Raw genomic sequence first — 25,894 nt, forward strand, 5'->3', positions numbered from 1 at the left:
CTGAAAATACGCCAACCTATTTGAGACACCTACATAGTCGCGGTACCAACATTATAATAATAAGTACTGATCATCTGTTTGGCTGTTTAATGGACCTATGCCTACATTTGATATGGCCACTTCAACTTTTAAAAAGTTTGGAACTCGACAAATAATGGAATTTGTATGCAACATTGCAGTCCCGAAATCGAGACTGCAATGTTTTTAACTTTTTAAATTTTTGACTGACCATAAACAACGCACTTCGCGACTTACTTTTTAACCGGCAACGTCGACTTTGCCGTCCATTTTTGAGAAAATGTCATTTGTACAGGCCCTCGAGTGCTCCAGCTGGCGGGCGACGGCTACGCGTGGCTGCGCGTGGAGCGCGGCGCGGTGGCGGGCGAGCGTATACCAGAGGACGAGCTAGCGTTAACGCTGCGTTTCCGCACTAGACGCGACGCCGGCACGCTGCTCTGGCTCGCCGGGAAGGTGGACTACGCTATTCTTGAGGTAGGTTCTAAGATTCTAAGGTAGATGAGGTAAGTACGCAGCGTTAGCTACTCAGTGTAAAAGACAAGCTAGCGTTAACGCTGCGTTTCCGCACTAGACGCGACGCCGGCACGCTGCTCTGGCTGGCCGGGAAGGTGGACTACGCTATTCTTGAGGTAGGTTCTAAGATTCTAAGGTAGATGAGGTAAGTACGCAGCGTAGCTACTCAGTGTAAAAGACGAGCTAGCGTTAACGCTGCGTTTCCGCACTAGACGCGACGCCGGCACGCTGCTCTGGCTCGCCGGGAAGGTGGACTACGCTATTCTTGAGGTAGGTTCTAAGATTCTAAGGTAGATGAGGTAAGTACGCAGCGTTAGCTACTCAGTGTAAAAGACAAGCTAGCGTTAACGCTGCGTTTCCGCACTAGACGCGACGCCGGCACGCTGCTCTGGCTGGCCGGGAAGGTGGACTACGCTATTCTTGAGGTAGGTTCTAAGATTCTAAGGTAGTTGAAGTAAGTACGCAGCGTAGCTACTCAGTGTAAAAGACGAGCTAGCGTTAACGCTGCGTTTCCGCACTAGACGCGACGCCGGCACGCTGCTCTGGCTCGCCGGGAAGGTGGACTACGCTATTCTTGAGGTAGGTTCTAAGATTCTAAGGTAGATGAGGTAAGTACGCAGCGTTAGCTACTCAGTGTAAAAGACAAGCTAGCGTTAACGCTGCGTTTCCGCACTAGACGCGACGCCGGCACGCTGCTCTGGCTGGCCGGGAAGGTGGACTACGCTATTCTTGAGGTAGGTTCTAAGATTCTAAGGTAGTTGAAGTAAGTACGCAGCGTAGCTACTCAGTGTAAAAGACGAGCTAGCGTTAACGCTGCGTTTCCGCACTAGATGCGACGCCGGCACGCTGCTCTGGCTCGCCGGGAAGGTGGAGTACGTTATTCTTGAGGTAGGTTCTAAGATTCTAAGGTAATTGAGGTAGGTACGCAGCGTAGCTACTCAGTGTAAAAGACGAGCTAACGTTAACGCTGTGTTTTCGCTGCGACGCGCCGCTGGCACGCTGCTATGGCTGGCTGGAAGGGGGACTGGGTACGTCAAGAGTACCCCAATATTTTTTAAACCTTAATTAACCACTAGAAGCAAGCTAACAGGTACTCCTTTTCATGCATAAAAGTGGTTGATCATCACTATCACCAGTGACAACGTTTTTTTTTAAAGTCGTCGTCAATAGAACTTGCAAATAATGTAAACGAACCATTTTACCTTCATCACTTCTACTTCAATAAGCTCTAGTTTACCCTCTGGGTTGGAAGGTCATATGGCAGTCGCTTTCGTAAAAACTAGTGCCTACCCTAATTCTCGGGATTAGTTGCCAAGCGGACCCCATCAGGCTCCCAGGAGCCGTGGCAAAAATGCCGGGATAACGCGAGGAAGATGATGACTTTGTCTCGCTCTTTAAAAGGATAACCATGACCCTATCAACCGTCTATATACTTAAATTCGACTATTTCATTATTTTCCACTGTTTTTTGTTGACGTGATCAGGTCCTGGCAGAAAATCAGTGCTTTTCCTAATGGGTGAAGCGTAATACTGAGCCAGAACCTTTTTGTTTTGCTGCGACGCACACAGGATTTTTATTTGTATAAAACAGTATTTATATACAGTATATAGTATATATATTTATATTTAACAGTATATATATTTTATATATTTAAAAAATACATATTTTTTCCTTTTTCTCTATTATGTAAAAATCTGTGTGACTTTTATTTGTTGTTGTAATTTCTATTTTTTTTCTGGATTGTTCTGTGTACCTATGTCATTTTTGTATTTGAATATTTTGTGTGTATTGTGGCAAACAAATAAACAGTTTATCTATCTATCTAAATATTTTATTTATATAAATTTTTAGTTAAATCAAATGTTAATTATTAATATTTCAGGGAAAATAACCTTTGTAAAAATGTTAGGTTATATGTTAAACGCTAGCAAAATCTTTCATATTTGTTTACATTATTTGCAAGTTCTATTGGCGACGACTTTAATTCCATCCATCTATCCAGTCCATGCATCCATGATCCAGTTGGAGGTTCCTAATAAATTTGTCCGTCCACAGGTCGTGGAAGGCTTCGTCCAGTTCCGCATGGAGCTCGGCTCCGGGCCCGTGTCCGTGCGCTCGGCCGTGCCGGTCGCGGACGGGGAGTGGCACGAGCTGCGCCTGGAGCGCCGGGGAGCTGGCGCCAGGCTCACGGTAACTATATAACTCTACTTTCTCAAAAAAGTCATGGATATCGGTTTCTAGGTTCTCGGGGTACGTATTTCTAAAATTATGGCCAATTCTCAATCAATGGCTAATTTTTTTTGTAAAAATCGTCATGGATATCGTTTACTAGGTTGTAGGAGGTGCGGATTTCGGAAAGTGACGTTATTAACAGCGGCGGTGAGAAGTTCTCATGGACAGCTAATTAAAATAACTTGTAAGGCACTTAAGTGTCCATTTCAAAGCACTATAGTACTAAAGACGTGAAGGCTTAGCCGTGGAAGTTACAATTCCGCATGGAGCTCGGCTCCGGGCCCGTGTCCGTGCGCTCGGCCGTGCCGTTAGCGGACGGGGAGTGGCACGAGCTGCGTCTGCTGGCGCCAGGCTCACGGTAATTAACTAACTAATATGCAGTGATCGGAATAGGCAGAGTATAAATACCTAAACTTGGTAGAACAAAGTCATAAAGTGGAGACTGCCTTGCGATAACATTTTTTTTCGGGACTAAAGTCCCGGAAACGTACGAAGTAAATAATATTGTTATAAATACGCTAAAAAACAATGCATTCCTCGTTTTTGTTCAATACAAGCAATAGGCGTAAAATAAAATAACCAATTTGTTTCTGCAACTTTCCATATATATTTCTTAAATCTAAATACACACATATTGTCAATTAAATATTAGTTGCGAATATGATCCTGATTCTGACGACAAGTTAAGGTACGAGATTGAAAAGCTTGATTATATCACTATTGTATAAAATACTATTGTTCTCTGTAATATGTCTCGCGACGTACAATGATTGTTTTATACAATTAATGTAAATTTTATTTATCATCTTTTCAATAAAGCTTATAACATTAAAAAATAATAATAATGATTATGTATATTTCTTAAATCTAAGTATATGTCGTCAGAATCAGGATCATATTCGCAACTAATATTTAATTGACAATATGTGTGTATTTAGATTTAAGAAATATATATGGAAAGTTGCAGAAACAAATTGGTTATTTTATTTTACGCCTATTGCTTGTATTGAACAAAAACGAGGAATGCATTGTTTTTTATCGTATTTATAACAATATTATTTACTTCTTACGTTTCCGGGACTTTAGTCCCGAAAAAAATGTTATCGCAAGGCAGTCTCCACTTTATGACTTTGTTCTACCAAGTTTAGGTATTTATACTCTGCCTATTCCGATCACTGCTAATATGCTGTATGTGAGATCCTATAATAGGCTCTGTATCACTATTTATGTCGTTATTAGCATAGTTATACATGTTGGTTCACCACTTTACCAACTCAGTTGATATATACTTTTACGTAAAAGTCGTTATGGATATCGTTTTCTAGATTCTCGGGGGTATGTGTTTAGCAAAAATTACGACCATTTTTAATCCAAGATGGCTGATCTTTTTGTAAAAATCGTCATAACAGGGGCCTATTGATATTTTCTCGTATCTGTATAGGTACCAATTTACGTGATATATTTTATTTTCATTTCTTATGCTCTGAAAGAGGGTCATTGTTGTTTAAAAAGGTGTGCAGAAAATGATACGTCTCTGCACTAGAGCATTTTACGTTCCAAGTACGATTTTTTATATTTCTTTACAATAAACAATTGAAATTTGGGTTTAAATGAATTTGTTATAAAATTTCCATTCTAATATTTAACTCCCCATTCCATAGAGTACCCTCAACAAATACTATAAAAATTTATACTTAGTCATGTTTTTAAAAAAACGCATGCATTTTACTTTCCTCGTATTCGAAATGAAAAATAGAGAGTTTAACTCGGGTGAAAAGCATCATTTCAGCCTCGAAATATTGGCGCTCGAACGTAGTGAGAGCGCCAAACAACCTCGGCAGAAATGAGTGCCTTTCATCCCTTGGTTAAGAATCTACTATTTCGTTGTGTCAGGTGGACCGGCGCGCAGTCCGCGGCGCCGCCCCGCCCCCCGCCGCGCTGCTGGACGCGCGCGCCGACCGCCTGCTGCTCGGCGCGGCGCTGGCGAGGCACGCGCATGCGCTAGCTCCTGAACAGGTAATGACATTAGTCTCTTGTGCCATACAGCGTCACATTGCATACGAAAGTAGTTTAGTAGCAGATTCAAAGATTTTATTTCAAAATATTTAGATCACTACGGTTTCACTCACTAATAGTATTTTTAGTCGCTTTTGGCGACATATTTCGGACTCGTCGGGAGTCCTTCCTCAGTACAAGTGAGTGAAACCGTAGTGATCTAAATATTTTGAAATACGTCTCACGATAGTTTAATTTCTAAGATTTTATTTGCTTTCTATTCAATACTTACCTACATTAAACATCCACAACTTACATTACCCCTCTGTTTTATAACACAGGTGACCCGCGGCTTCGTCGGTTGCATCACCGACGTGACCCTGGGCGGCACGCTGGTCCCTTTGGAAGAAGGAGCCGGTGCTGAGGAAGCCGCTGGACCTCGAGTTCAACTCGTCAGGCGGGTGCGCGCGCGACTCGCTTCCGCTTGCGCGCCGCTAGCGCCGCCCACGGCGTGCTCCGGGTACCCGTGTCTCAATGGCGGGACGTGTCATGAGCTCGCTAACTTGTTAGAAGAGGGTGCGGAGGGCGAGGAGGGATATAGGTATGTTTCAAAAGCCCGTATTCATGTTACAAAATTTAGTATTACCACTCTATTCAGCTGATGCTGAATTACATGTGATACATGCAGATAAAACATTTTAAAAACACTGATATAAATTTTTATCTTCTTCTTCCTCGCGTTATCCCGGCATTTTACCTCCTGGGAGCCTGGGGTCCGCTTGACAACTAATCCTAAGAATCGACGTAGGCACTAGTTTTTACGAAAGCGACTGCCATCTGACCTTTCAACCCAGAGGGGGAACTAGGCCTTGTTAGGATCAGTCCGGTTTCCTCACGATGTTTTCCTTCACCGAAAAGCGATGATATTTCGTACATAAGTTCCGAAAAACTCATTGGTACGAGCCGGGGTTTGAACCCGCGACCTCCGGATTGAAAGTCGCACGCTCTTTATATTAGTTTAATACTCTGTATTAACTTTCATAATCGTACCTGCTGTCTCGCACACATTCAATGAAGTAAAATGTCTATAAACTGTATAAATAATTCAAATTGCTCCATGGTTAAACAAACCGGACAAGGGCGAGTCGGACTCGCCAACCGAGGATTCCGTACTTTGTAGTATTTGGTATAATAGCGGCAACAGAAATAAATCATCTGTGAAAATTTCAACTGTCTAGCTATCACGGATCTAAGATGGCCTAGTGACAGACAGACGGACAGTGGAGTCTTAGTAATAGGGTCCCGTTTGGGTACGGAACCCTAAAAAACATGTGTTTTATTCATAGGTGTACGTGCCACGCGCGCTTCTTAGGCCGGCGTTGCGAAGTAGACGGCGATCCGTGCGCCGCCCAACCTTGCCTACACGGGGGAGTATGCAGCGCGGCGCCAGCAGGCTCAGCTCTCCCCTTTGTGTGTGCGTGTGGCGCGGGGTTAAGAGGGGCGAGATGTGAGCTGGGGAGGTGGTGCGGAGCGGAAGGCGCGCCTGTGTGCCAGCATGGAGGGGCGTGTGAAGAGGTAAGAATATTTACATTTATACAAGTAGACGGCGAATCCTGCCTACACGGGGGGCAGCGCGTCACCAGCACGCTCGGCGCTCCCCTGTGTGTGCGTGCGGAGCGGGATGAGAGGGGAGAGATGTGAGCTGGGGAGGTTGTGCGGGGCGGAAGGAGCGCCTGTGTCAACATGGAGGTGCGTGTGAAGAGGTAAGATTATTTCTACCTCTTACAAGTTATAAGGTCCAAATACAAACAATCCTAGCAGGGTCGCCATGTGACGTTTGTCGTAGTGAAATAACAGTTCAGATTAATTTAGAAAAAATATATTTCCACATAAATTACAAACATACCTTTATAACATTTAACACCTTCGCGCTTTGAACACATATGTGTCGTTTTCAAGCAAAAGGTACCACATTATCGCTTGTCATAAGGACGCTCTGACAGGTTTTTCGTATAAAGATACAAGCAATTTTCGTCCTTATGGTAAGCGACAATGTGGTACCTTTTGATTGAAAACGACCCATATGGAATCACATTTATAATCGTCAGTAAGCCGCGACCGCGACCAATGAAACCTGTGTCGAAACATCGGTATAAGTATAAAGGTCATCATCTTCCTCGCGTTATCCTGGCATTTTGCCACGGCTCATGGGAGCCTGGGGTCCGCTTGACAACTAATCCTAAGAATTGACGTAGGCACTAGTTTTTACGAAAGCGATTGCCATCTGACCTTCCAACCCAGAGGGGGAAACTAGGCCTTGTTAGGATTAGTCCGGTTTCCTCACGATGTTTTCCTTCACCGAAAAGCGACTGGTATAAATATCAAATGATATTTCGTACATAAGTTCCGAAAAACTCATTGGTACGAGCCGGGGGTTTGAACCCGCGACCTCCGGATTGAAAGTCGCACGCTCTTACCGCTAGGCCTCCAGCGCTTCCGGTATAAGTATAAAGGTAACAAAATAAATTCCCGATAGACCCGATCATAAATGTGATTATTATTTTAAACAAATTAAGACTGTGAGAATTGATTGTTGAGAAAGAAAGAGCGTTTGACAGTTCATATTGAACACTGCGGCGTTGTTCATCAGAAGTTGCTAAACGGTGCGTGCATCTTTATTTTATTTTAGTTTTTGCTTTTTCCTTGCATTCTCATAGATATATCTTTATCATAATTACACTGCTTCCATTTAATTAGACTTAGAACTTATAAGTTCTATTCCCTTTTATTTCCAGGGCGAGTGGGGCCCATCTTGCCGCTGCCTGGGCTACTACGGACCCCACTGCGAATACGACGCCGACGAGTGCGCGGGCGAGCCGTGCCTTAACGGGGCCACGTGCCTTAACGAACCAGGCTCGTTCAGATGCCTATGCCCTCCGGATAAGACTGGTATGTAACTACGCTGGGGATATGACGCTATGGAGCAGGGCTCGGAACCGGTATTTTTTAAAAACCCCGAAATAGCCCAATATTTTGAATTTTTTAATGCTCATTACGTAGGACTGAATCATGTATTTAGGAAACAATTTTGCATTATTAAAACGTCCCATTAAAAATGAAATTATAAAAAAAGAACGAAAAAGAACGTAATAATACCGGTATTTTTGTATGGAGCAAATACCGGTTTCCGACCCCTGCTATGGAGCGTATACATACAATCGCAATCAGATATATCAGAGCGGCAGAGAGTGCTCAAAAATATCTGAACGCGCACTCTAACGCCTTGGCAATGAGGGCTACCGCGTTTAATTTCGCCGCTAGGGGCGCTAGTGTAGATGGAGGTCTTTCGAAATGTCAAATGCGTAGAAGTTTTGGCCTTACCTTTACAAATTATACATATAAACCTTCCTCTTGCATCACTCTATTTATTAAATAACCGCATCAAAATCCGTTGCGTTGTTTTAAAGATCTAAGCATAGGTACATAGGGACAGACATACAGACAGCGGAAAGCGACTTTGTTTTATACTGTGTAGTGAAGTGCACGCCCGAATTTGCATTTGGCGTGCACTTCCTATACGAGCGTTTCTTTTTTTGCCATTTTTCTATGTCCTTTTTTGCCACTTTTGTGTTATTTCTAGTCAGGATCGCGAGCCCTTGTCATCCTTATGGGAGAAAAAAAGTGTCCCAAAATTTCCATACATTTTACAAACTTTCCTTTTTGTTACCGCTATAGAAAGTATATGGGGAAATGGTAACACAATAGGAAAAATACCTTGGGACATTTTTTATCCCATTAGGATCGAAAGAGCTCGTGATCCTGACTGGAAATAACACGAAAGTGGCAAAAAAGGTCACAAAAAAATGGCAAAAAAAAAATCAAAAAACCGGACAAGTGCGAGTTGGACTCGCCCACCGAGGGTTCCGTACTTATTAGTATTTGTTGTTATAGCGGCAACAGAAATACATCATCTGTGAAAATTTCAACTGTCTAGCTATCATGGTTCATGAAATACAGCCTGGTGACAGACAGACGGACAGCGGAGTCTTAGTAATTTTACCCTTTGGGTACGGAACCCTAAAAATCTTGGAACATTTTTTTATCCCATTAGGATCGAAAGAGCTCGTGATCCTGGCTAAAAACACAAAAGTGGCAAAAAAGGTCACATTAAAAAATGGCAAAAAAAAATAAACGCTCATACAAATTACAGTCGGGTTACAGTCCGTCCGTATATCCGTCAATAAAACTTATTCTAATCTATGATCTTTTCGCAGGCATGAACTGCGGCAACCCACTCTACTCTGACGCCGTAATGGCAGGCGGTATCGGCGTGACCAACACACGCTCTTTACGCGACGCATGGCGCTGGGCCGTCGAATCAAAATGGCCGCTCGCCGCCGCCGCTGCCGCATTACTACTACTCCTGCTACTAGCTTTACTACCACTGGCGTTGCTAAGGAGAAAGACGAGTCATCGTAGCGCGGAGAGCGCGCCGCTGAATAGCGCTAAAGCGCCGCCGAGGACCAAAATGTCTAATTTGGCGGCGGCGCGGCCGACTTCTTGCGCTAGTGCTACTGCCACGCTGAATAACTTGGATACACTGCGGTCTTACGGTTAGTGTTTATTACTGTTACTACTACTAGCGTTACTGCCACTGGCGTTGCTAAGGATAAGGACGAGTCATCGTAGCGCGGAGAGCGTGCCGCTGAATAGCGCTAAAGCGCCGCCGAGGACAAAAATGTCTAATTTGGAGGCGGCGCGCCCGGCGTCTTGCGCTAGTACTACACTGCGGTTTTACGGTGAGTGTGTATTATCACTACTTTGAGAAGGGTAGATCTAAGAGGGATATGAACTGAAGTTATCATGGTTAAACCACTCTGTAATATCATGCTGGCGCGGTCTGTATATTTACTAGCAGTGCTTAATACTGTATCGATCCCTTCTAAGTATAAAAAGATACACTGTATTGACGGGTTAAGAGTTAGATGCAGGCCTCTCACTGTCACCTAACTAAAATCACCTAAATTAAACAAAAAAAATATTTAAAATTACATAAAATAAGGCTTAACCATCAGGAATGATCAAGAAAGGAGGAGGAAATACGTTAATATCAAAAAATAGTATTTACAAAAAAATCTATTTGTACAGGTTCAGCAGGCGATGAACTGGAAGGCTTGCCGCCGGACATAAGAAGGAACCTCAACGTCGAGCCAGCAGAACGCAAGCCTTGGTCGGAGCAGATGCATTTACATTCGTTCGTCGATAACAAGATTTATAACGGTAAGTAACTATGTATAGTCCCCATATATCTATGAGACTAAGGCTATCACTTAACTTAAACGGTAGGTTTTCGCTTCGTAAATAAAAGGGTCAATTCATAGCTGTCAAAATTTACTTCTTAGCTTATTACGACTATAGGTAATAGACTTCGCTATTAGTCCGCTAATTCATTAAGGCCGTTCCCTGAGCCAGAAGGCGAAAAATCTCCTTATATGATAATTTTTTCTAAGAGACGTTGATATTCGTAGACGTGGAAAAAATATATGTAGTTCCTGATTATATTATCTTTAATAATATAGCTTCCGATACACGAATTATCACACTTCGCTCTATACAATTAATTCCCAAAGTAACCTCTTACTCGGAGTTTTAATCAAACTTTACTGGGTTATTTATTATGTGACACTATAAATAAATAAAAAGAAGAAAAAACTATCTTAACTTAAATAGTAATTTGACAGCTTTCGAATTTCGATATTGTAAGGCAACGTTTTGAAAATAAATCAAAATCGTCAAAATTCGATCAAAGTTGACACTCGGCGCGCATTGTCTTTCCCGTTCTTTTTTGCGAAATGTGACAGTGATAGCGGCAAACCGATGGAATGCCCTTAAACTTATCAAACCTCAGTTTAATTTTGTCCCCTTCTAACAAACAAGATAATGTTAATAGGTTTTAAGTTTTAAATTCTTTTGCATGCCTACTATTATAAGGTATTGAAATTATCTGGACATAATACTTTTGACTCTACCATCTTATCTGTACATAATGTTAAGCAAATAAACGCATTTCATTTCATTTCATTTCAAGAAAAGAATCAATATGAACGTTTTTTTACCGTCCTCATTTCGTTGACAGATCTAAAAGGCTGCAAGAACCGCCTCCGCGCTACTTCGCCCGTGAGCGCGCGCCGCCTGCCGGCGTTGAGCGGCGACGGCGCGGGCGCGCTAGTCGGCGGGTATCACTGGGACTGCTCGGATTGGTGCGGCGGGCAGGGCTTGCCTGGTATCTCTGAGGTAGGTACTACAAAACTTCGGAAGAATCAAAATTGGAAGACACGTGAATATAAATAAACGCCTAGTCTCGGTTGACATATTTAATAATACGCGATCTACGCGATACTTTTATTATGTACCTATGTTACAACTTCTTGAATAAACGACTTTTATTATTATTCTCTTTATTTATCTTTCATCTTAGGCTAGGTTTTTATAATATGGATATAAAAGTAAAATACAAAAACACTTACAAAACATTACAAAAAATATATAAACACATTATAAAAAACCTAACCTAGGGTACCGCCGGCAGCGGGGCAAGGCCCAAGCTGCCGGTGGTCAGGGCCGCAGAGAGAGGAACCGGCGGACTATCCGCGCCGTGTCCAAGATAACCGCCTTCTGCATCTGACCCTTGATCCAACCACCCAGCGAGAGTCTCTCTAGGTGTTGGTCGAGACTTCGCAATGAGACCGTTCGCCGACACGACTATAGGAACAATGATCGTCGAGTCAACATTCCACATGGCGGTTATCTCGTGAGCCAAGTCTAGGTACTTGCTGGACTTGTCCTTCTCGGCCTTCACGAGATTCTCATCATGGGGGATGGTGACATCGACGAGCACAGCTCGGCGCTGCGTTCGATCTATTAGCACGATGTCAGGCTTATTGGCTACAATAGTCCTGTCAGTGATGATAGACCGATCCCAATAGAGCGTGGCACGACCATTCTCGAGAACTGGCACAGGTAAATACTTGTAGTACGGTACTTCGCGGTCCACAAGGCCATATAGAAGAGCAAGCTGCTGGTGAATAATCCTGGCTACGAGATTATGTCTGTGCAAGTACTCGCCGTTAGCAAGATGAGAACAACCGGAAATGATATGCCTGAGTGATTATTATTATTATTATTATCTAACTTCAAGCGCAAAGTCAGCTTGCTCCTATAATTTTAATTACCCATATTGTAGCTTCATTTCTTGTGTACTATTTATTTACTGTAATTTGTGTAATAATTATTTTTGCGTTTATGTAAGTTTAGCTGCTTAAGTTGTGTTACGAGTAATTATCGTTATTGTTTAGTTTTAGTTGTCTAGTTTTAGTAGGGATATCTGTTTAACCGTGACACCGGTGACATACGGTGCCGAGACATGGACGCTCACTGAGGAGGCTGTGCATAAAATCCGCGTAGCACAGAGAGCCATGGAGCGCGCCATGCTCGGTATCAAGCTTCAAGATCGAGTAAGGAATGTCGAGATCCGTCGACGCACCAAGGTGCAAGACGTTGGTTTCGCCATTACCAAACTAAAATGGAGTTGGGCGGGACATGTTGCTAGGCAGAGTGATGGCAGGTGGACTAAAATGTTAACGGAATGGTGGCCGCTTTCGAATGAAAGAAGCCCCTGGCGTCCATCGGCTCGTTGGGTAGCCGACATCCGGAAGATTGCGGGTCACTTCTGGATGAGATTAGCTCAGGACGGTGCTCCTGTGCTAAGCTCACGGGTTGTGGAAAACAGCGAGTAAACGATTTCCAAATCAAAGAACTCTCAAGTATCTTTATTTTTGCTGCATCTTTATTAACTTGTACCATTTTCTGACCCGCAGGTGGCCGGGTCCGAGCGGCCCGACTCGTCGGAGCCGAGCCCCCCCTCCCTCCCCTCGCTGCCCTCGCTGCCCTCCCCCCCCGCCGCCCGCCGCGGCGCCCGCGCGCCCCCCGCGCCCCACCCGCCGCCCCCCGCACCCTTCGACACGGATTCTGCGCCGGACGACTTGGACATGGACATGGACCCGCACCACTTTACTGATGGTAAGTGTTTCTATCTCTTTCTATCTGTTCCTCGCTCGCTCCCCTCGCTGCCTTCACCCCCCGCCGCCCGCCGCGACCCACTCCACTTTACTGATGGTAAGTGTTTGTATCTCTTTCTAACTATCTATCTGATTCTCGCTCCCCTCGCTGCTTTCACCCCCCGCAGCCCGCCGCGATCCGCACTTTACTGATGGTAAGTGTCTCTATCTCTCTCTAACTATCTATCTGATTCTCGCTCGCTCCCCTCGCTGCTTTCACCCCCCGCTGCCCGCTGTGACCCGCACCAGTTTACTGATGGTAAGTGTTTCTATCTCTTTCTAACTATATCTGATTCTCGCTACTTCCGATTGACTCGGCACTTGTGAACCTACCGCCAACCGCGAGATATATTTCTGTCATTCTAAATACAAGAGAGACGAAGAAACGCTTACACGAAATTAACAAACACAAATAAGTTAGCGCATTGTCACCATTTTTGCTTATTTTCCTTATCTTAGATATGTAGGTACAAGTCCATTTTTTTATTTTGCATATTTTTATTTAGTTTTTTTTATTTTATCTCGCAGCGTCGTCATACTTACTCCATCCAGATACGTATCTACCGCCATGCGCAGACGATACAACGGAGGCACCACCCTCCCCGGTCTCCCCTCGCCGTGAAACGAGAGTACGTCGGGATCCGGACGCCGCTAGCCTCATTACCATGCTTGGTAAGTTTACTCCACGTTTCTAATAACAAACAAACGGCAAACAGCAAACAGAGCAAAGTAGGCAAACAAGCAAACGAATCACCTGATGGTGAGCGATAATCGTGCTCATGGACACCCGCAATACCAGAGGGCATTTGCACTTTTAGGCATTAGTGATGACTTTTGCCGCAATCGACACAACAGAGATGCCACCATCCCCCGTCTCCCTTGTTTGTGAGATGACTAGATGAGAGTACGACGCGACCCAGACGAATACTTGCTCTACACTCTCGTATTCGGCAAGTCTCGTGTAGTTTTGTCGAGAGTGTGGAGCGGGCTTCAGTTTGGCACAGTCGGCAAATGTCCCGGCAAAATCGTCTCGTGTAGTTTTGTCGAGAGTGTGGAGGGGGCTTAGGCAGTCGGGTTTTTTGTTTTTATAATAATTGTGTTGTTTGTTACAGAGGAGCGTCACTCGCTGCTCGGCGGCGGCTCGTGTTCGGACATGTCGGCGCACCTGTGCGAGATAGAGGAGAGCGACGACGAGGCCCCGCCCTCGCCCCCTCCCCCTCCCCCGCCCGCGCGACACACCGACGTGTGACGCCGGCCGCGCGGCCTCTAGCCGCTGACTGATTAGTGTACACACGCCCTTATTCCTACGAGCCTGCACGGCCCGGCCACGAATTTGTGCGGCGACCATAAGTGAGAACAAAGGGTCACCGTCTTATTACACCTGCCTGAACTTAGTAGGACTACATGTAAAAGCCATATTCAAGCGTTTTACCGTTATTATTCTCACTAAGATATTGTCCCAGTCGAGTTTACACAAAACGATCAGTCTCGCAAGGAAATAGCCGCGCGCTAAACTAAAGCAAGCGGCCGAGATGCCTCGCGCGAGGCATTTTAGAGACCGAGCCGAGAATTACCTGGCGAGGCGGCTTGCTAGTATTTCGACCCGCCTAATGGGTGGACATTGTAAAACTATTGTTGACTCAGGATTAGTGCCATATTTTGTTTAACTAAGAATAATTTTATAATAATATTTTCTGTTGAGAATAATAATGAAAAAAATGCCGACCTATTAATTGAAATAAAGACAAAATATAATAAGTAACTCCTCACAATATTTACAACTAAATTCAGTAAGGTGTACTAAGGCCTATTGCCCCTCGGGCGTAAATGTATCTTTTTGCACTGACTACATAAGAAACCTTCACGATATTAGTTGTCACTACAACTGACCTTGGAACTAAAATATTTGCCACGTCAGCTTAGCTTTGAAATGCAGTAGACACTCGGTAATCCGGCGCTCGCCAATCCTTACTGATCCGGCAATTAGCGACTCAGGTGACTCGCACTATAATCCGGCAGTTTACACCCGAACCGGATCACAGAGAGGTTGCATTTGATATGTAGAATTGTTTTCTATTTTTCCCATACAAATTCAATAATCCGGTAGTTCCACCTAGGGGGAAATTTCAGGTGCCGGATTACCAGATTACTCTTTACGCCAGCTAAAATAACATTGTATTCCTTTTAACTTTTTAAGACTGGGAGTGATATTTATTAACATTATTTATAGCAACTTAAATCTAGAATAGTAATTAATTTAATGGCAGCGTATTCTGTTGTACTAACTTAAGTTTAGAACATTACTACCTATAGTATTCTTAACACATAAAAGATCAAAAATCACTTAAGAGTCACACGACTAGCCGCCGCCATACAATCGGAGTTACGCATTTCATTTTTAAACGACTTGCTGAAACTTGGGAGGAGGTTACGCTCTCATTTTTAAACGGTTGCTGAAACTTGGGAGGAGGTTACGCTCTCATTTTTAAACGACTTGCTGAAATTTGGGAGGAGGTTAAGCTCTCATTTTTAAACGACTTGCTGAAACTTGGGAGGAGGTTACGCTCTCATTTTTAAACGACTTGCTAAAACTTGGGAGGTTACGCTCTCATTTTTAAACGACTTGCTGAAACTTGGGAGGTTACGCTCTCATTTTTAAACCACTTGCTGAAACTTGGGAGGAGGTTACGCTCTCATTTTTAAACGACTTGCTGAAACTTGGGAGGAGGTTACGCTCTCATTTTTAAACGAATTGCTGAAACATGGGATGGATATTCAAGTAAATATATGTCTGGTACTAGTTTATGTTGTTACGAATAATACAAAGAAGATAGAGCTAGTAAACGTTTTACATACAAAACTTGTACACGCTCTATTTTATTTGTATTACAATTTTTAGCAACAAAATGTAATACCAGACAGATATACACGGTGGCTAAAAAATAAGTGCATTCCCGTTTCCAAGGAGATTTTGGGATTATACTAAGCAACTTTTACTATGGGACTAACCCAGCAAAAAATTGGCTGTTTCATACATTTTGGCTGTTCCATTTTCTATGGGAGGGTAAATTTTTTTTTCGCGATTTTGTGGTTGGTCCCATAGTTGCTCAGTATAATCCCAAAATCTCCCTGGCAACGGGAATGCACTTATCTTTTAGCCAACCTGTATATAGCAACTGACAATTAAAACTCCGTAAGCGCGATATAGGTTTTTACCAAATTGCGTATTAGCTCCCTAACGCCATCTGTTAGAATCTTGTGGCACGATGTCGACAGTGACAGCTAGGGGAGACGCCCTTTGATTGTATGGGAGCGGCTTTTAGGCGGAGTATTACATTGTGTATCTATTGTGTCAGTGCAAAAAGCACCTTATTCTAAGCTAGCGTAAGACTCATTACCGTTTTAAATATTTATACGGAACCGTTTTGTATTAAACTATAAATTTTAGAATCAAATAGACTTCCGTTGAATGTTACGTTAAAACATTTACGACCGTTCCTGAGTGTATAAACAATTAAACAAACATATTTAAGTATATTATTGTAAGATATATTATGAATTATCAGATTATATACACGGAGCGTATGTGTGTGATGTACATGTGTGTGTACCTGTGTGCACGCTGTAATTAACTGTAAATATAATTACGAGTCGTAAAAAATCGTATCCCCTCTTTTTTAGAACTTGATATTTAAGTTATTTATCATAATTACGAGCTTATCGATTCTAATGGAAGAAAATCATGTTCCAATAATTATTTACCTACTGTTTTCGTACTTCGATTTTTCTTTATTGACCGTTGAGATCAGGTGGAGCAATACTACCGGGGCAAAAGGGACTTGCGTTGCGTGAAATCACTGATATCGTCATATCTAATGTTCGTCTTACCCAGGGCAGTTCGTATAATGTTTTGAACCTTTTTTTCTCATATTCGATTCATAAGAGGTTATATTTATTAAAATTAAAATGATAAAAAAGATATTCCAAACTAAAAAAGTGGGAGAGTACGATTTTTAGAGCGACAGCAATAAGTACGACTTCTTGTCTATAACGTATGTTGAATTTTATAAGAAAAAAGTTGCGCACGATATAAGACTTATCGATGGTTCGCTATTTACATGATAGCGATATTGAAATGGTGCTCTCAGTATAGTTTCATATCATAACTCTAAACTATGCATTTATTGAACATTCTCCTTCTAGGCTAGCGAATTTATCTTAAGGAATCTATTTTTATATGTATGAAGAAACAAGTGGGGCAACGCCCCTCTGAGGGGGCACCGCCCCCCTAAGGGGGCAAAGCCCCACTGCGTACAACACTGTACAACTCGACTATTTATTATTTAATGTATTTCGTTGAATAAGTTTTGACACGACTAATAAACTGAATGAACAATTTACCTTGTTTTTTTTTCGTTTAAGGTAGAAGAGAAATTAGGGTGCCTAAAATTACTAAGGTGCACTAAACTGGAACCACCAATAAGCAAAATACCTTGGTAAGCGTCACAGAGGGCCTACCGCGAAACACGTTCGACGTGTTGCCTCTCTGTCGCACTTGTAAATTCGTACATAAGTGAGACAAGGTGGCAACACATCGAACGTGGTTCGCGGTAAGCCCTCAGGTAGTCTGCATCTTCTCAAATGATTTTTACGCCTAAGACGGTAATCTGTTAAACAAAACCCATCCAAAAGCGAACCATCGGCCATTGTATCTGACAATGGCACGCGCCGTAGCACGCGCTCAGACTCAATGGCACACAATGGCCGACCGCTCGCATAAAATGAAGCGAATGAATTTAAGCGTTGCAGTTGCGTAAATGTTGCCAAGGTACGCAGCGCTTCTGATTTAGTAGATATTAGCGATTTCCAACATTACCCCGCTTTCGAAGTTATCCCAAATCACCTTTACCTTTTCGCCGCCATTGACTTGAAAGTGCATTTGCATTTCGTGCCTCAAACGCCACGTCTTGACCTATGTTATACGATTTGTCTACGTGCAATTTTTGACATGGCGTAGGGAGCGTGCATAAACTGTAGGGGGCAGCACAGGAGACGTCAGATTTTTGGCGCGAGGCGTAAATGTGTAGTTTATGCTTCCAAAGTAGCCCACAAGATGGCAGCACTTGCTTTGGCGTGAAGTGTCAATGTACATGTGATGTACATGTTTATGGTTCCGATTCAGGCCACAAGATGGCAGACCCTCCAACGCGCACGGTCCCTATAGTATATATGAATATATGTAGTAAATCATAGCATAGATAGTAAGTATTATATTCTTTGTTAGATAGGTTCAACAATGCTTGAAATGCACAATGAGCAAATATAGTCTGTCAAGTCATTTCCGTTAGTAGAAAAAGCGGTTAATTTTAAAAAATTTAGACGCCAATTATCGTCCTATAAAAAATGTTGTTGTTTGACCGGCTGTATACTTACGCATGTTGAAGCACTTGCGTAAGGCCAGGATTACACTTGTAAGTTTTACTTACGTAAGTAGGGACACAGCTATACTACAGAATGAAAGATGAATATCGTTATCTCATTCTAGCAAATGAGTGAGACTGGCAGTGACGTATTGGCGTTTGACAATTTTGACATTGACAGTTGAAGTTGTCAACTCCACGCCATTCACGTGTATCGTGATCGTGGTGTTTATTTCACGCAATTTATAAAACAAAATAAATTACATTAATTAACATGTCATCTTGGAAAAAGGCCGCTAAGGCCCACCAGAAGACCCACAGAGAGCGCCATCAGCCCGAGGCTAGGCAGCACCTAGGTTTGCTCGAAAAGAAAACAGACTACAAGAAGCGAGCTAAAGATTATCAAGACAAGGGCAAAACACTTAAATTGCTACGAAAAAGGACGTTGGATAAGAATCCTGATGAGTTCTACTTTCATATGATCAACTCTAGGGTCAAAAATGGGGTACGTATGCATTTGAAATTGTGACAAGTTTAAAGAGGTTATTTAAGTGATATTTTTGTATTCTATAGTTGTTGCTGCTGTTTTGTAGCACAGTTATATTAAAACGCGCTAATACAGCCTAATCATAGTCAAAAAAGTAAATAAATGTAAGTGTTACACAGATTTTCATAATCATAACCTACAATCCTGTTTATATTAATAACAATAGTAGCTACATATTTGCGGCGTTTGTGGTTGGAGCCCTGGGGCTGTGAGGACCTAGCTAGCGCATGTCACCTCTATACGGAGTTAGCAAAGCGCCTTATAGTCTCTGGGTGACTAGGGGGCTGGCCTATATTTCTCACATCAGCTCAGCATTGTTATCCAAAGGTGCCCCTTTGTGGCACAAGGCGCCCAATGCGGGTATTCTCGGGTCAATTCGGCTCAGGATTGCCCTAAGCAATTATTAGGGTTGACATAACATGATGACCCTTTGCGTGCACAACCACAGATAAGATGATGACTTGAATTTTGACAACCCTCTAGCCGAAAGGGATAGTGCCATATATTAGAAAGAGAAAGGGTATGGTAGTACTATTATTTGTTCTGTGCTTTTGGGTACCTTGCCAAGCAATAATGACTTAGGACAATACCTATTTCATTTATAAGTATTTACTTTATGTGTTTTATTGTTTTTATCCACTTGTGTTTTCTTGCATAAAGGTGAATCAACTTTTTCTTGTCACTTGTTGCCATGGTTACGTTCTCCTGGGTCACTCTTAAAACCCCGATTTTATGGTAATTAAATAACCAAACCTGCATTTTTGTGGTAGATATAAGGCCTCTCCACTGAGCTACCAGCATGTTTGTGGATCGTTAATATGCTAATATTGTCCCCTGGCAGACGGGACACAATAACAAGAAATAGTTGCTTTACCCATAAATCAAGTAAAGAACAATGTTTCGTAGGAGCACCATGAGCTGTTAAAGGAAGAGGAACACTCCGCTGAGCAGGAAAAACTGATGCAGAGTCAAGATGTCAAATACATCAACATGAAACGTGTCATGGAGAGCCGCAGGATTACCCGCTTGCAGGTAAGCTACTTAAACTCTTAGATGCCAATGACAGATATATCGGCACCGCAGGTCCAACGCCAAAGACAGATTAATCGGTCACATACTACAGAGCAACATAGACCTACGTGCTTAGCAGATGGCACCAGTGTAGCTTGCCCTGCCAACCCCTAGAATTGTTAAATTTTTGTTTTTTAATGGAATTTTATGCCCTGAATGTCAGCCCCTTAAGCCAAATCTTATAGAAAAAGGGGCAAGCTATGATGGCGCCATCTATGCAAACCTTTGACAGTCGCCAACCCCATTGGATTAAAATGTGATTTTTAAACCAGATTGTAAATCCAACTAGGGAACAAATAAAATTATTTGTATGACATATTTTGATTAGTGTTTTTTAAGTAGTCACACTACTACTATACATTATAAATTGTATATAAATTATAAAATGAAATAAATATCATACACTAAAGAACTTGGTCACTTTTTCTTTATTTTTTCTTTCACTTTTTCTTTAAATATTGCTATTGCATTAATTATGACCTACTAGTAGCTAGTATTTGAACTGAAATTTTAAAATTATTTCGTTAGAGTCCAATTTGTATCAAACAACATATTTAAAGGTCGAACACGGCAAAAGTGGGGCATGTAAGATTGACTATTGTAAAAAAAAAAAAAAAAGGTATATAAACTTTTTAAGCAACTATTTGATCACAAGGAACTGGCCTACAATATGTCAATGTTTTTTTTTAAATTTTATTTATTCGTTGCCAAAATGTCGACCAAACAACATAAGCAACGTGAACGTATTTTGCACGAATATGTAGAAAATTCAATGCTCAGCTACAGAGACATCGCGAAAAGACTGAAATTTCCTCAATCTACGGTTTGTCGCGTATTAAAACAGTTTCGTGAACGCCTCACAATAGATCGCAAGCCAGGAAGTGGTGGGTTACAGGGAATCAAGAATAAAAAAAAGGAAGAGAGTGTTTTAAGGAATTTTGCCTCAAATCCAAAAATCTCATCTCGTGATGTTGCCAAGAAAGTTAAAATGTCTCAGTCCTACGTTCAAAAAGTAAAACGTAGGGCAGGGCTTAGAAGTTTTAAAGCCCAGGCCGCACCAGATCGAGACTCAAAACAGAACTTGTCTGCTAAAAAACGGTCACGAAATCTCTATGAAAATTTTATTACGAAATTTAAGTGTGTAGTCATGGACGATGAAACATACATAAAAGCGGACTTTAAACAAATTCCTGGGCAAGAGTTCTATACTAGCACAAGTCGAACAGATGCTCCTGAAGAATGTAAATTAAAAAAACGGTCTAAATTCCCCAAAAAATTCCTTCTCTGGCAGGCAATATGCAGCTGCGGAAAAAAAAGTCGCTCGTTCATTACCACCGGGACCATAAACGGCGATATTTATCAAAAAGAGTGTTTGCAGAAACGTTTGCTGCCTTTCATAAGAAAGCACGACTCACCGCCGCTGTTTTGGCCAGATTTAGCCAGTTGCCATTACGCAAAACCAGTGATGGAATGGTACAAAGCAAACGGCATCGTGGTAGTACCCAAAACATGCAACCCGCCAAATAGTCCAGAACTCCGGCCCGTTGAAGAGTACTGGAGTATTATGAAAGGAATCTTAAAAAAGAAAGGCGGTCAAGTAAAATCGGTCCCTGAGCTTGAAAAAATATGGACCTGGGCGACTAAACGGTGTCCTAATGAGATGGTGCAGTCTTATGAGCCGTGTGCGTAGAAAAGTTAGGAGTATGGGTTACTGTGTAAATAATATTTAAAATAAGAACTGTTATTTTAAAGTCCGTTAAATTTGTCATTAAATGCAGTAAACTTCATGTATTTATTTATTGTAAATATTATTTAATATTAATTTTTGTGTGCCCCACTTTTGCCGTGTTCGACCTTTATTTTTATTGATGTTTACTTTAATTTTAAAAACTTTTCATTTTCCAGTCAGAGCTCCACATGACCGACATAGCCGAGGCCACAAACAACACTCACACATTCTTCATAGAATCAGACGAGGAGAAAGACTTTGACTTGGCCAAGCGCTTGGATACACACCCGGCGCTGCTTGGTCGTAAGACCAACAGGCCCCGGCTGGCGGATTTGGCTAAAATACAACTCCCTGATGTGGATGAGGAGGTACATGATTGTAATACTCATAACAATTCCTATTTCAGAGATTTTTTGTTACAATAGATAATTCTACGCGAAACTCTGCGCAGGGGGCGCCACTACCACAATCGCGAAATTTCTTTATCAAACATCTCTGTCACTCTTGCATATTCGAGCGATAAAGAGGCAGATAGCGAAATTTCGGATTCGCGTAGGTAGGTCCTTGGTGCATCAATGTCATATTTTATTATCTCTGAAAACATGTCAAAAAACTGTTAAAGGTACAGTATGTATAAGTTACTCTATGGTTTACTGAAGAGGCTAGAGCTGCACTGGTATCAGAACATTGCAGTAATACTCTCTATTCCTCAAAGATTGACTAGAACAATCAATCTGAGTGAGCGGTCATTGTTCGCGGCGGCGGTTCCAAAAAATTGTAGAACATAACTGGTCTTCTAGCATATTCGATTTCTGATTACTGTTATTCGTCGCGTCGCTACAAGTACCTGCGGCCGCCCTAATTTTGTGGTTTTGCCGTAGTAATTGCCGCGCGCTATACGAACGGACGCCTGCATGCGCGTGCGCCGCCTTGCGCGTAGTAGACGCGTTTTGCTAGAGAGTGAATCTTCTGTACCTAATACTATTATATATTCTGTGGTTATACTCTATTGTCTTCGATGCAAATAAGTCCGACTTTCAATCCAGAGGTTGTTTCTCTCTCGCCAGGGCTTAGCCTAGGGTGATAGAGATGGTAATAGATAAACATTAAACAGTGTTCCGAACTTTCTTATTTATGGCGCTACCGGTTTATGGTTTAATAACTAAAGATAACTAAAGAAAAAGAAAAGAAATAAATAACTAAAGGCTTATACCAAATAATTAAACCTTTTTTCAGGCAATTGTGAAACTAAAGAAAAACAAAGAAAAAGTATATAAGGAGCTATCTAAAAGAATAGACAGAGAAAAGGAGCTGACAGTGATTCAGCAAAAAATGGAGATCAAGAAACATGTGCAAGCGGCCGGCAAAGTCAAGCCCAAGCGGGTAAAGAAAGGATCCAAGCAGAGAGCGCCGGTGTATGAGTTTACGTATGTGAGGAAGAAATAAAACTGTATGTACAAACATTGTCTTTATTTTGTTTAATAAATAGTAATTGTCATTCAAATGCATGGTATTTGTTAATTATGAATAATATAAGTAAGCATGGGGTAACTTCGTAAACGGGATCATATTGATAATCATTAATCTGCTAGTTATACCAAGAAAAGTGCAGGGATTTTGATAGCACACGCAGTGCAAGTGTTATTTATACATAATAATTTCATAGAAGTTTGACGTTTAAAATAACACTTGCACTGCGTATGCTTTCAAAATCGCTGCAGACTTTTCTTGGTCTAACTCTAAACCAGTAACCACTTCATACTTTGGCGGTACTAACGCTTATCAAGGCATTTTGATTAATGTCGCTATATCAGAATATACTTAGTTTTATTAGTAATTTACAAAATTTTACCCGTTTTCGAAGTTATCCCAATACACCTTAGTTTAGTAAAAAAGACCCACAAAAATGTGTCTTCGTTTGGACCCTTTTCACTAAACTACTTCTAATAATACTGAATTTGGCTAAGGCCTATTTGACCAATATATTATATCCATGTCAAATTAAATGTCTTTTGATTCGAATTCATTACAGTCCAGCAGCAAATATCCTTTAAGTCAAAAAAATCTATAATATTGTTTTAATAGTACCTAAAAATTTTAAACCCGCTGCAGCTATGAGTGTTAGTTACTTTTTGTATAAAATCTCTTAACACAACAAAATAAATCTTTTACAATCCATAAAAAAATTCCCTAAAATATCGAATAAGTACATACAATGTAGGTCTAATCTCATTTTAAAAATATTTCCAGCCTTAGAATTTGTGCCAATCTATATCTTAAAACTATTGGTTCTTATAAAACATTATCACATTCATATGTTCTACAATTTCTACATTAAATCATTCGTTCAGAACATCACATAGTCTTGTCTTGTCCGAAACGCAGAGTAAAACGCTTGGAACAAACTCCCAGGGGATGTAGTAGCGGCCCAAAGTGTCAATGAGTTTAAGAATAAATTAGATAAGCACAAAGCAAATTCTACTCAACACTGAGAACTTGGTTTATGACTCTGGATACAGGCATTATCAGTTGTTTAAACTGCCTGCCTGCATTACAAATAATAATAATAAAAACAATGGATATTGAAATAGTTTAAGCATTATCAATAGTGTCAGAACGAAACCGGATTTTTTGCCGAAACCGAAACGGAAGGTTCGGTTTTGCTTTAACTGAACCATGATGTCCATGGCGAAAACAAAATTTCGGTCGAACACTACTCCGAAAATACAGTTTTGGCGCGAACGAAAGGTTTGGCAGTATTTTGGCCGAAACATAATCACGTCGAAATTAACAATCGATCTTTTTCACAACGAAAAAAAAAATTATTTTAGCCTGAAAACCTCACAAATGCTTGATATTTTAAAACGTTCGCTGCGTATCAAATTCTTGGGTAACAAAACAGTCACTTCGGCCAATAGGCAACTGCCCACTTTCATAATAAAACTAAAATAACCTAAAATAAGTACAAATGACTTCAACCTACATAACTAGGTATACGCGTCTTATTTTAAGGCGGTAACTTCGCGGTAACTTACGAATAATAGACGAAAGTTTAGTAAATGGATACAGTTCATAAAGTCGTTGCGGCTTTTTTGCCATATTTAGATAAGGTTTTTCTGAATTGTCAGCAGCATTGCATATGATAGGGTTGCCACCCATACTATAATATATAGTATCATACTATATTTTAGTCACTTGTACTATATATTATACAAAAACGATATAGTACGAAAAATACTATATTTTCATCACTCAAGAATGAGGTATACAAATGTCACCGACATCGCATCGTATGCGACTTGGATTTTTAATTCGCCTCAAATCGGCGTCCTATTTTTTTTAATTTCCCAGTAAATACTATATTTTTTCAATATTTTGACAAAAATACTATATATGTGTATAGAAAAAAAGTGGCAACGCTATATGAGCCCACCACGGAAAGTTTTCAAAATTTAGGAAACTTTTCGTATTTTTCTATAGGAATCGAAATTTTCCATTTCCGAAGAAATTTCCGAGAACAAACTTTTTGGAAACCTTTCGCAACGCAGATTTTATGCATAAGCTTAGAGCACTGGATCTATTTCACTAAACCGCGCCCCATTGATCCCATTTGGCACCACATCACAGTTTCACCACAGCACACACTTGTGTTCAGGGTTCATAGGTGACCCCAGCGGACATTGCCACGCGTCCGCGAATTCTTTAGAGTTGCTTAGAGTCCCTATCACTCGTATCTTGTTGGGGCTGTGCACACCTTCCACCATTTTGGATTTTAGGGCGCCTATTGTCGAGTTCCCGCACCAGATCTGTAAAAAAATTGTTAGGTTAAGTTATTAACTTATTGAAGGTGAATAGTTTCAATCGTTCCATTTTGTCCCTGTTTTCTACTTGCAATCATTCTTACTAGAGATGCAACGAATATTCGGCCGGTACGTTAACACGTAGATAACAGTAAACGAGGGGTAAAAAAGTAACACTTGGTTTCCATGTCTTTATATTCCTACTATACTTATACACTTATAGTAAACAAACACTAAACACAAACAGTTTTAAAAGTCAAAATGATAAAACTCGCAACAAACATATTATTTTTTACACACACGACGAAAACTAACGCACAGCAATGTCCGCAATTCAATACACACTGCGTGCAGAATAAGCGCAATTTCTATCAAAGACATGCCTACAGCGAGAAACAAGTTGCAACTTGCACAGCGCACGCACGCGCGCGTTCGAATTTACTTCATTTTA

General features: G+C 41.4%; 3 protein-coding genes and 1 long non-coding RNA gene across 5 annotated transcripts in view; 2 read left to right on the plus strand and 2 right to left on the minus strand.

Moving 5' to 3' along the window:
- The window catches only part of LOC134741322 (fat-like cadherin-related tumor suppressor homolog), a 183,601-nt gene extending 166,325 nt beyond the window's left edge, over positions 1-17,276 (plus strand). Inside the window, exons 41-52 of the mRNA XM_063674072.1 lie at positions 314-492; positions 2,588-2,722; positions 4,658-4,780; positions 5,101-5,360; positions 6,106-6,334; positions 7,555-7,708; positions 9,034-9,372; positions 9,908-10,039; positions 10,896-11,053; positions 12,637-12,838; positions 13,405-13,548; positions 13,989-17,276. Coding sequence (XP_063530142.1) covers positions 314-492; positions 2,588-2,722; positions 4,658-4,780; positions 5,101-5,360; positions 6,106-6,334; positions 7,555-7,708; positions 9,034-9,372; positions 9,908-10,039; positions 10,896-11,053; positions 12,637-12,838; positions 13,405-13,548; positions 13,989-14,125 — 2,192 coding nt within the window. The 3' untranslated portion in view covers positions 14,126-17,276. The remainder of the gene's footprint in view (positions 1-313; positions 493-2,587; positions 2,723-4,657; positions 4,781-5,100; positions 5,361-6,105; positions 6,335-7,554; positions 7,709-9,033; positions 9,373-9,907; positions 10,040-10,895; positions 11,054-12,636; positions 12,839-13,404; positions 13,549-13,988) is intronic.
- The window catches only part of LOC134741334 (uncharacterized), a 178,988-nt gene extending 160,976 nt beyond the window's left edge, over positions 1-18,012 (minus strand). The window contains exon 1 of the long non-coding RNA XR_010127874.1: positions 17,987-18,012. This is a non-coding gene — a long non-coding RNA (uncharacterized LOC134741334). The remainder of the gene's footprint in view (positions 1-17,986) is intronic.
- A 489-nt stretch (positions 18,013-18,501) lies between these two features.
- Positions 18,502-23,147, plus strand: LOC134741281 (probable U3 small nucleolar RNA-associated protein 11). Its single transcript, XM_063673996.1, has 4 exons — positions 18,502-18,801; positions 19,750-19,875; positions 21,820-22,011; positions 22,880-23,147. Exons 1-4 carry the CDS (start codon positions 18,571-18,573, stop codon positions 23,087-23,089), a joined length of 759 nt encoding a protein of 252 aa, XP_063530066.1. The 5' UTR covers positions 18,502-18,570; the 3' UTR covers positions 23,090-23,147.
- Positions 23,102-25,894, minus strand: part of LOC134741280 (neprilysin-4-like) — an 88,293-nt gene continuing 85,500 nt past the window's right edge. Inside the window, exons 18-19 of one of the 2 annotated variants that reach the window (XR_010127871.1) lie at positions 24,218-25,449; positions 23,102-24,037 (exon numbers count right to left, since the gene is read on the minus strand). Coding sequence is in view for 1 of the 2 variants with exons in the window: in XM_063673995.1 (XP_063530065.1) it covers positions 25,273-25,449 (177 nt within the window). In the remaining variant the exon portion in view is untranslated. Of the gene's footprint in view, positions 25,450-25,894 lie in introns of both variants that reach the window. The other variant, XM_063673995.1, reaches the window with a different exon arrangement.

The sequence above is a fragment of the Cydia strobilella genome, chromosome 5, assembly GCF_947568885.1.
Source record: "Cydia strobilella chromosome 5, ilCydStro3.1, whole genome shotgun sequence".
NCBI lineage: Eukaryota > Metazoa > Arthropoda > Insecta > Lepidoptera > Tortricidae > Cydia > Cydia strobilella.

Coding starts and splice junctions, on each gene's coding strand:
- LOC134741281 (XM_063673996.1), top strand. CDS start 18,571: ATGTCATCTTGGAAAAAGGCCGCTAAGGCCCACCAGAAGACCCACAGA. Junction 18,802..19,749: donor ACTCTAGGGTCAAAAATGGG/GTACGTATGCAT, acceptor AATGTTTCGTAG/GAGCACCATGAGCTGTTAAA. Junction 22,012..22,879: donor TCCCTGATGTGGATGAGGAG/GTACATGATTGT, acceptor ACCTTTTTTCAG/GCAATTGTGAAACTAAAGAA.